The sequence below is a fragment of the Varanus komodoensis genome, unplaced genomic scaffold, assembly GCF_004798865.1.
Source record: "Varanus komodoensis strain SLA01 unplaced genomic scaffold, ASM479886v1 scaffold29_1, whole genome shotgun sequence".
In the NCBI taxonomy this organism is placed as follows: domain Eukaryota; kingdom Metazoa; phylum Chordata; class Lepidosauria; order Squamata; family Varanidae; genus Varanus; species Varanus komodoensis.
Genome location: NW_025335759.1, coordinates 9,072,086 through 9,082,635, shown reverse-complemented (window position 1 = coordinate 9,082,635; position 10,550 = coordinate 9,072,086). Strand labels below are relative to the sequence as shown.

Below are 10,550 nucleotides of genomic sequence, written 5' to 3'. Positions count from 1 at the left end.
AAATAAAGTGAAAACAGGTATGGGCGGCGGGCCAACGGGTCCAGAAGGAACCGATGCAAGGGAGTTCGTTGGGGTCCGTGCCTTCATTTCAGCAAGTGCCCCTCGACAGCAGCGTGGCGGCCAGGGGCAGGCAGGGGGCTTTCTACAAATCGGGGGGGGTGGCTCTTGCAGCCCCCCTTGAAATGAGGCGCGCGATCATTACTGTAGGTTATTTCAGCAGGGCGACGGGCACCTCTGCCCTACTCGCGTGCAACGGCCAGGCGCGGACACGGCAGCGACCCAGGCGCCCCGTCCGCCGCGCCGGGGGGACGCGCGCAGAGAGGGCCCCTCCGGCCCAGGGCGCCTCGCCAGCGCCCTCCCCGCCGCGTGCGCCTGTCCCTTTAAGGGGCCGAGCCCTGCCCCGCTGCGGGCCGCCGCTCCTCCCGGGCCGCGGCCCTTCCCCGCCTGCCGCCCAGCCTCGCGCCTCGTAAAGGGCCCGCGCGCCTCCCCTCGCCGCGTTTCCTCGAGAGCCGGCGCGCGATCCGCAGGCTGCCCCGATGTGGCCGGCGCGGAGGTGCCCGGCCGCGCTCGCCGCCGCCGTGCAGGCCCAGCGCCGCTCCTGCGCCCGCTCCGCCCAGCGCGGGGGGCTGCTTTTCCGACAGGTGAGCCGACTGGACCGCCCCCGCGCCCCCCCCCCCGCTCCAGGTGCGCAGCGCAGCGCCGCGCTGCAGGGGCGCGCCGCCAGCCTCCGCCCGAGGGCGAAGGGGCCGCGGGGAAGGCGATGGAAGCAGCGGCAGAGGCTCCGAGGGAGGAACCCTTGCGAGGATGGCCATGCTGGCCGCGGGTTGCCAACTCGTCGCCTCTCATAGTGCTCCTCTGCCTCCGAACGGTTGCATTGCACGCAGAATTCCAACAGGTCAGGGCTTTCTTCTCCGGAATCCAACAGCTGGGGGAGAAACTTAGTCTGCATAAGCTCGGAGAGCCAGATGTTGAAGAAAAACGCTGGAGGTCTGCTGGAACACCCCGAGATGCAAATCAGCCTAGTTGATTATTATATTTTGATTAAATTTGTAGCCCGCCTTTTTTCTTGCAAAGAACCTAAGGCAGTCTATATAGCACTCCTTTTAAAGTTTTGTCCTCACAACAACCCTGTGAGGTAGGTCAGGTGAAGAATCAGTGACTAACTTAAAGGCCAGTGGTGAGCCTCCTGGCTGCTCAGGGACTAGAACCCTGATCTCCCGAATTCTCAGTCCAGCCCTCTAACCACTGTACCATACTGATGCAATAGTAATTGTGTGCCGGTAACTAAATCAACACTATATGTTCTTGCTCTCCAGTATTGAGATCAGTTTGATGGTGACTTAGCAAACAGCTAGCAATCGAGACTCCTGCGTTTTATTTCCTGGGTGTCGAAAGCTTCCTTCTAGCAGCCTGGCTGTCCACATAGTTTAAAGGGCATCCCACTGAGTTCAAGGAACCATGTGCAGGAGCTAACCAGAGGCCTTCTTTCTCTCCATAAGCTCTTCGAAAAGGAAAGCTTCACGTACACCTACTTGCTGGCAGATGCAAAGACCAAGGAAGCCGTCCTGATAGATCCAGTTCTGGAAACGGCCAAGAGAGATTCAACGTTGGTGAAGCAGCTTGGGCTTAATTTGCTCTATGCAGGTGAGTTCCAGTTTGTATTTTGCTGCTCCTTTTTCTATCCTTGTATTTATTTTTGTAATGCTGGAACTTCAACTTAAAACATTCCACGGGGAATTTTGGGAACAGTTCCAAAAGCTTCAAGGGGTAAAAACTGGCCTCCATGGGGATGAGGGATGAAGTTAACATGAGAAGGAAAGAGGCGGTGTTGCTTTCTGCTGCTAGATAGCATAAACATTCCAGGATTGCTGCTGCTTCGATTTGGAAGGCAGAAGGCTCTTAAAGCCTAGTGAAATTTGAGTAGCGTGCTTGGTTCATGCTGCCTTTTTAGCTCAAATACTTCTCTGCATTTTATTTTCACAACAATCCTGTAAGGTAGGGTAGGCTGAAAGTCAGTGATTGGCCCTGTATTGCCCCAGAGAGCTTCATGGCTGGGTGGGACCTAGAACTTATGAGAACTTGTACAACTCCTGAGTCCCAGTCCAACTGTCTAACCACACTGGCTCTCACAAGACACTGAAAAACGGCATAAAGAAATGTATACTTCCTTACTTTATTTGAAGCATGTTCTGCATGGCAGTTGGTGGATGTTCACCAGATAAAATTCAGGATTTGTGTCTTTTGGAAGATGAAACCATGTTAAGTGCATCTTCTTAAAAATGGAACCATAAAATAATAAAGTTAACAATGTTCGGCAGCTCAAACAATAATTAAACTCAAGAGCTGCTGACATTAAGCTAAACACAGAAGAACTTAGCAAACGCAAAGGTCTCAGCATGGCACTGAAACTTGCCAAATTTGCTGCCTTCCGTGCTGCCTGGGGATTATGGGAGTTGTAGTTTAACCCAGCTGGAGGGTGCTCTGTTGGATGAAGCCTGCTTGTAGCAGGAACTGTGCCATTTCTGTCTGTCTGGTTTGGAAGGTGGAGGTTGGTGTTTTGACTTTGGACGTGGTGTTATGATGCCAATACCAGAGCTTTATCCTCTCTTTCTCCCTCTGCCTCTCTCGACTTCAGTGAGGTAAAATTTGGTGGCATCCAGGGAAGGAACAATATAATGCCACAATCTACCCATGAGGAGGTGTACCTGGATCCTAGCTTCACATAACTGCTAATGAGCCTGAACTGATCAGGAAAGGGACCTCGGGGTGATGGCGTGAGCTCAGTGAAGGCAGTGGCACAGTGCCCAGCCACTGCGAAGAAAGCCAAAGTCCGTGTTGTGGGCATGAGAAAAGATACTTGCGTCGTAATAACTTTATACAAATCTCTGATGTGTTCGTGGGTTTCCTGTAAGCGTTGCTTGGCCACTGTGGGTACAGAATGTGAGACAAGGCAGATCAGACCTACCTGTTAGACAGGCCATCGTCATGCTGGTTGGGGATGATGGGAGTTACAATCCCAGCAGTTCTGGAGGGCGCCAGGTTGGGGAAGGCTGCGATAGGCCCCTGGTCTGATCCAGCAGGGCTTTTCTTCTTCTTGATTGATTGGTTTAAAGCTTTTCTATCCCATCCTGTTACACAGAGTCTCAGGACTTGTGCGCTCATGCTGGTGGAATGCCAGTGGTAAGGAAGGGAGGCTCGCTGGCCTCCTGGAGCCAGAGTGCCACAGGCACACGGGAAGATGCCTCCTAGAGTCAGGCTGCAGGCCCGTCTAGCCCAATATAGTCAACACCAGCTGGCCGCAGTGTCCCACCAGCACTGCAGGGGGGATTCCTTTGTCTGGAGAAGCCGGGGTTGACCCCAGCGCCTTCTGCGTGCAAAAGCAGGTGGGTCTGTCCCACGGAGCTGTGACCCTGTAGGATCTTGGCATGTGTATGGAGGAGGCCTTCTCTTCTGTAAGCAAACCTGGGGCTGACAATAAATTTTGGGTGCCAAACAGGAATTCATGGGTGTGTTGTTCATACTTGCCAAGGTTAAGAGAGTGGCCAAAGGCTGCCTGGTTAAGAGAGGGTGGGGTCGCTGCTATGTCGCAATGGGAACCATGTATTTATTTATTGGATTATTACAAAGGGCTCAAGGCAGCTTACATCATTCTCCTCCTCTATCTCATCCCCACAACAACAACCCTGTGAGGTAGGTTGGGCTGAGTGTCTGTGACAGGCCCAAAGTCACCCCCTTGGCTCCATGGCTGAGTGGGGACTAGAATCCGGATCGCCTGAGTCCCAGTCCCACGCTCTTCACCACTGTGCCACACTGGCTCTCACGACGGCCTTTTCCTCCTCTCTCGCCCTCAGTCAACACCCACTGCCATGCGGATCACATCACGGGCACAGGACTTCTGAAGAAGCTGCTTCCCGGCTGCCGGAGCGTCATCTCCAAGCACAGCGGGGCCTCGGCTGACATTCTCATCCAGGAGGGGCATACCCTCCAGTTTGGAGCTTTTGTAAGTATGTGGGCAGAGGGCTGGAGAACAGATAGTATGATGGGACTGGCAGCAAATAATGCATTATCTTATCCCACCTAGCAAGAGTTTCCTGCTCAGGGATTCAGCCGACCCTTCTCTCCAAGCAGGGGGCTTAATTCCTGTCATCCTCTCTTACCTTTTCTTTTAAAGCAGAAAGTTAAATTTGTCTGCAGCACTGCTGAACATACTCAGCTGACTGGGGATGGAGCGCATTGCCCCCTGAGTTACTGTATTTTAAAGATCTTTAAAGGGGTTTTGGTACATCTGCAAACCTCTCCCCAGCACATTGATACCTCCCCCTCGTTGCTCAGTCGCTTAGCTTGGGCCTTAATCCTGGTGGCACCTGCCTCTTGAGTCCTTTTCCAGCGGAGTCCTGCTTTCTCCTGCCCACTCGCCTCTCCCAGTTGCAGGCCAGGCGTGTGTCTGTCGTAAGCGCGGCTCAGCGGCCACATGCTGGTTTTGGGCGCTCCGCTCTCTTGCTTGTGTGCTTATTCTGCAGCAAGTTGGTACATCAAGTCATCTCTGCTGCAATGGGCATAACAGCGAACATTTCACAGGACTGTTGTTGGTTGGGAGCATCATTTGTTCAGGGGATGCTTTCTAGCCAAATTAGGTAGGAGTGACTCTTGCTGCTTATTTAGGATGGATTCTTGCTGCTTTTTTTAGGATATGGAATGGGCTTCCAAGGGAGGTGGTTGAGGCCCCGTCAGTGAGAGTGTTCAAGGAAAGGTTGGACAACCACATGCTGGGGATTACATGAGCAGAGCTGGCTGGAGCCTGGGTCGGACTAGATGGCCTCGGAGGCCCCCTCTGCCTCCCTTTTTTCCCTATGTTTCTTTCACTGAATTGGACATGGTGGGCAGCCTGGCCAGGGGATCCGGAATAAGGGAGGGTCCCATGGCTTCTCCTACTGCCACTGCAGGCCCTGGAAGCGCGTTCCACCCCTGGACACACTGATGGTTGCCTGACCTATGTGCTGAATGACAAGGGCATGGCTTTCACTGGGGACGCCCTCCTGATCCGGGGCTGTGGACGGACAGACTTCCAGCAAGGTATGGCTGTCTTGCCGGAGAGGAGGAGAGAGTGCGGCCGCGTCTGGGAGAACGGAGCCCTGTATAACAGGGAATGTCTGTGTAGGGCTGGATCTGTCTGGGGCCCACTGGATTTGGCCCAGCTGCCCTTGTGGTGAGCAAGCACGCTGCAGAGGGGTGTCACGCCCAGCAGAATGGCCCAGCTCAGTCCCTTGGATCCCATCCCATCCGCCCAGCCAGGCACCGGATGCGCTTCGAGCCACGGCACCGTCTTGCACTGTGAAACCAAGCGGCATCTCGTATACTTTAACACCAGGGCAATTTGCATCGATCCCAGCCTCGTTCTGGAGCTTGCTCAGTTTGTCTTTATGCAAGAGAAGGGCAGGATTTATGCAGATTCACCTGGCTTTAAGAAATACAAATTGTCACTCACTTCAAAAGTGGAAGCTGCGGGCAGGCGGGGGGGACCCTCCCCCAACTCAGTTCGCAGCTCTCAAGTTGACGAGGAGCTGAAATTGCACGGAGCATCGTTCTGGCGCTCAGTCGTGTATGGATACGGGAATGGCCACATTCTGTTTTACTTTGGAAACTGTTCTTGTTTGGGTGCAGGTGGCTGTCCAGGATGGAGCTTCATAAGCAGGCAGAGGATGGCTTTGCACTGGGGCCCTGGGCACTGAATGTGCAACAGGTGGCCTGCGGTGGCTAGAGGACCCCCCCCCCCCATCAGGGGCAGTCTTGCGCTCTTTTCGGCGTGTTCACTGAAAGCCTGGGTGGAGCATGTCGATTTGCTCTGCTAAAGATCCAGTGCGCAAACGAAGCAGAGGGTGCTGGCATTCTCTCGGTGCCCTTTGAGCTCAGCTGGCTCCGTTTCTCTACCAGGTAACCCGGTGACCTTGTATCACTCAGTGCACGAGAAAATCTTCACACTCCCCGGAGACTGCCTCATCTACCCTGCCCATGACTATACGGGTGAGTTGGGGGCTCCGCTCTAATGGGAGGGGGTTCTGGGGGGTGGGGGTTATAGGTGGCGGAGGATGAAAATGCAGGCTCTTACACTTCACTCTCCTTGAAAGGAACCTTCTGTATTAGTCACTTGCGGCCAGACAGAGTCTTGTAGAAATTTAGGGACTAGCAGATTTACTGTGGCATAAGCTTTTAGGGACTAGAATGCATGTCAACAAATATATATTATCCTCCAGTTCGTGAACTGTTTCCATTTGATCATTATAAGAATATCTATATGGCTTGAGTGTGCCTGTTTTCCTCTAACCTCCTTATGTCACCTTCCTTTTGTGTTATGTCTGTTAGAGCTTAGGTGGGCAATACGTAGATCAGAAACATAGAAACAGAGCGAGTCAGAAGGGGTCTCCCAGGCCATCTAGTCTGACCTCCGGCACCAGCCGGCTCCGCTCACGACATGCCCACCATGTGGACGTCCAGCCTGTCCTTGAACACCCGCACCGATATAGAAACTATTGCTTGATCTCTGGGTGGTTTGCAATAGATCAGCAAGGCTTTCTAACTCCCAAAAATTTAACAGAAGCAAATAAACCGCCAAGTATACAGAATTCCCTGCCAGAGTTGACAATGTGTTCATCGTTATCTCTCCGTCTCAGTCTGTCCTGCCGCAGTCTGCAAGAACTTCCTTCGCAATAAACTCTTGTGCAAGAGTCTTTGCCGTCTTACCATGACCTTCCCTTGCAGGCCAGATGGTGTCCACAGTAGAGGAAGAGCGAACCCTGAATCCTCGCCTGACGTTGCCCAAGGAGGCCTTTGTGGAGCTCATGAACAACCTGAACTTGCCCAAGCCCAAGCAGATCGGTGAGGCCGCCTTCGGCTGCCCAGGCCTGGCGGAAGAGCAGAGTCTCGGGCCTGACGACACTGCAGTCTGCCTAGCCAGTGTGGCCTTCCTGCAAAGGATCCTGGGAAGTTTAGCCGGGCCAGGGTGCTGAGAATTCGGCTAGCGGTTTCCTTGTAGAACGCAGGTTTCCTGGGGCGATGGAATGGCTTTTCATGTGGATACCCACGCCACGAAGATTCTCCTGCCCCACAGAACACTGGGACTTACTTCTGAGTAAACATGACTAGGGTTGGGTCTGCCTTAAAGCTGCAATTCTGTAACACTTACTTGAGGGCAGGTCCTGCTGAGCTCTGGGGGACTTGCTTTGGAGAAGGTGGATCTGGCTGTTCAGGGTGTTAAGGACCTGGCTGCTCTGAAGGGCAGGAATCCTGGACTCGTGCATTCGGTGTTCAGACACGTCTCCTGTGGCAGCTCACGTGGCCCTCAGCTGTCCCCTGGGCCATTTACAAGAAGTGTCTTGCTCGCTTTTGGCTGAAGGGCTGAGAGCAGATTGCAGTTTTCCTTGCTAAAAGGAGCAGGAGAATTTCGGATCAGAATGACCTGGAGAGGGCGGTTAACCTTACAGCACCTCCTCTTGACCTTGATCAGTGGCAGGTTGTTCTTTCTGCGCATTCACACATACCCTTAGATCCACTGCTCAGCGCTGCATGTAGCTCTTGAGCCAAAATATTTGGCTCCCCGGCACAAGCAGGCAGCTCTCGCTGTTGGACTGTGGGATAATATGTCTGTTCTTTGACTTTTTGCAGATTTTGCGGTCCCTGCAAACCTCAAGTGTGGAGTTCAAGATACAGTTGCCTAGCTGCACGCTTTTCCCTCCAGGCCCTGCCTGTTTCATGGAGAACACGGCTGCGTGGCCTCTGACCGGCCCCTTCGAAGCAGTGCGACGCTTTCTCGGTATGCGAAAACCCACACAGCAAGCGATGAGAGAAGATGACAAGGACATTCCGTGGAGAAGCACACAGAAGAATTGCTTGTTTTGGTTCCTCACCCACGCACGCAACCTGATACTTCTATGACGAATCACCCATCTCTGACTCTTAACTCTGATCCCTCTTTGGCCCTGTTCTTGCAGGGCCTTTTTGCTAGTGCAAAAAGTGCTGGACATTCGTGGCCCAAGCTGGTCCTTCATTCCATTCCCTTCAAGCCCAGATTGCGCTGAAATTTCTTTGTTTGGATTCTCTGTGTGGATCAGAAACTGTGAACAGCTGAAACTCAGGGGAAGAGGGTTTTGTGTGCAGATGCTCTTGTTGCTGAGGAAATAAATGGCATTTGTTTTTCACTAGCTGCGGTTGCCTGATGTGTCAAGCTGCTTGTAGATAAGAACGCTGATGGGGGCAGGATGACCAGTTTTGCAAAATATGCTCTAGAATAACTCCTTGGCCAGAAGGGTTTCCTGCAATGTGGTAACAACTTGAAAGCTTTCAGGTTCTGGCCACCTTGATCCCAGGTGTTTTAGCATCCTTGGACCCTGAGATGACTCCACTCTCTAGGAGCATAATAGAGTAATAATGATTGCATTTCTGTGCTACAGGAATAGGGAAGATTTCAGGGACAGGATGCCGAGGAAATGACGACTTCTATGTTGTGTTCCTCAGTATGGGAAGGAGTGCAGGGAAGGAGTTTTTTCGGACATGCAGAGCAGAGCTAGGCATTCCCTTGCTTTCAGATGTCTTGGGTGCAACTCTAATAAAGCCCAGCCAGTACTGCCAATGGTCAGAGAGCATGGGAGTTGTAGTTCAAAATCCCTGGGGGAGGCCACCTACCATGCAGGCTGATGGTCCTGCATTAATTTCACAGCCGACCACTAGATGGCAGTGTTTCCTCACGGGAACTCTGGTGAGCAGTGACTCTGAACCTGAACTTCACAGGAGTTCAGGATTTCTTGTTTGTTTGTTGGTGGGTTTTTATACCAATGAGCCCAAACTGCGTGTCATTGCCTGCATATCCAAGCAGAGCCTGCTGCTCATCTGCTTGCTCTCCCTGCCATTTTTCTGGTTTGAAAATCATCTGTTTCTCCCACTGGATGGGCAGAAAAAATAGAGGAAGAAGCAGGCAAGTGCTGCCAGGGTGCACTTTCAGTTCCAGTCCTGAACCAGTTAGCCAAGGCGGGATAAGCAAGGGGTGATGTTGTCCCGCCAGGCTGATGTTCGGTTGCTTTCAAGAATGCTAGAACTACCCAAAAAGATTACTCTCTTCCTAATGGTACAGGGATTGTCCCTGGGTGGGCAATGTGTGACTCTCTAGGTACTGTTGGACTTCAGATTCCCATCAGCCTCAGCCAGCATGGCCAACAGTGGGGGTGGTGGGAATTGTAGTCCAGCAACATCTGGAGTCACTCCGGTTTCCCATTGTCTTGTTAAGGCTCTGCACTTTTAATGGGTGGGGGTAGGGGGGCTGTTTAGACAGCTGTTTTAGTAAGCCAAGGTCATCTAGACCATCATCCCCAATGACCTGGTGCGCTCTGTCTCTCACTACAGCTGTCATCACCCTCTGCTACATGGCCATTGGCTACGCCGAAAGTTGTGTTGCTCGGGGTGGTTTTCACCATCTGTTTTGTACGCTCAGCCCGCTCCCTGGGGAGGTCCCAGCATGCCGATAGCCATGATCAAAGCTGGATACTTTGCCCGTTGTTCCTCCAGCTGCACCAAGTGATGCGCTTGCTGTGCAGCTCAAGGCTTCACCTGAGAGAACCTGTCCTTTCCTGCAACATTTGCGGTCTCACCTGTTGGAAGCTCTTCCACTCGCCCTTCCAAAGACCTCTTTGCAGTCGCCTCCTTAGCCTTCAACCTTCTGATCCCCCCACACAGGCCACAACCAAAGCCCAGCTCAGCTAGCAGGGTACATCTTTAGGATCAGCGCAGAAAACCCAGGACGGTTTTGATGCCTTGGGCCACAATCCCCATCAGCCCCTTCCACCATGATCAGGGATTCTAGGAGCTGTAGTCCAAAATGTCTGGAGCACACTCCTCCTTTAGACCTTTCTTCGATACAAACACCTGGTTGTTGGGTTGGGTGCTGCTAATATCGTTCATCATTGTGTTTCAATCATGCTTTTTAATGCATTTGGATTTTCGGAGTGTTTAAAATAATAAAATTTTTCTTGGCTTAGGTGCAGATCTCTTCTTAGAAATGCCTGACTCCAAATTGCTGCATATGATTATTCTTACATGGCATTTATCGCCTGCCTTTTTTCCTTGTGTGATGACCTCAAGACGAGTCACTGAGCTCTATCTTATCCTCACAACAACAACCCTGCGAGGCAGGTTAGGCTGGTCAATCATGGAGCTTCATAGCCCAGTGGGGATTAGAACCCAGTTCTCGCAGGTCCCCAGTCCAGCCCTCTTGCCACCACCCCACACGGACTCTCCCCTTAAAACGAGTCAGAAGATTCCAGAACAGCTGTTCTCAGTGGAAATGTGATTGTGTGGCCTGTGTATCGGATTGTGTGGTGTATACCTCACAAGAGACATTCGGAAACTTGATTAACATGACAGAAAGCAAAGCCTGTGAGCAGCTGGCCAGATGCAAGCGGTCGGTTGTTTGGAAATGTGTGGATTTTTATGCAACTAGGAATTGGAAGTTCAGCTTTTTGGAGAAGGAAAGGAAAGTGGGGAGCCAGCCTTGCCCCCGCCTTTTT

General features: G+C 52.3%; 1 protein-coding gene across 1 annotated transcript; it reads left to right on the top strand.

The window, feature by feature from the left end:
- Positions 1-498: 498 nt before the first annotated feature.
- On the top strand, positions 499-8,195 carry ETHE1 (ETHE1 persulfide dioxygenase). The gene is made up of 7 exons (XM_044434902.1): positions 499-641; positions 1,500-1,644; positions 3,852-4,000; positions 4,944-5,073; positions 5,932-6,021; positions 6,757-6,873; positions 7,660-8,195. Exons 1-7 carry the CDS (start codon positions 537-539, stop codon positions 7,710-7,712), a joined length of 789 nt encoding a protein of 262 aa, XP_044290837.1. The 5' UTR covers positions 499-536; the 3' UTR covers positions 7,713-8,195.
- Positions 8,196-10,550: the final 2,355 nt, after the last annotated feature.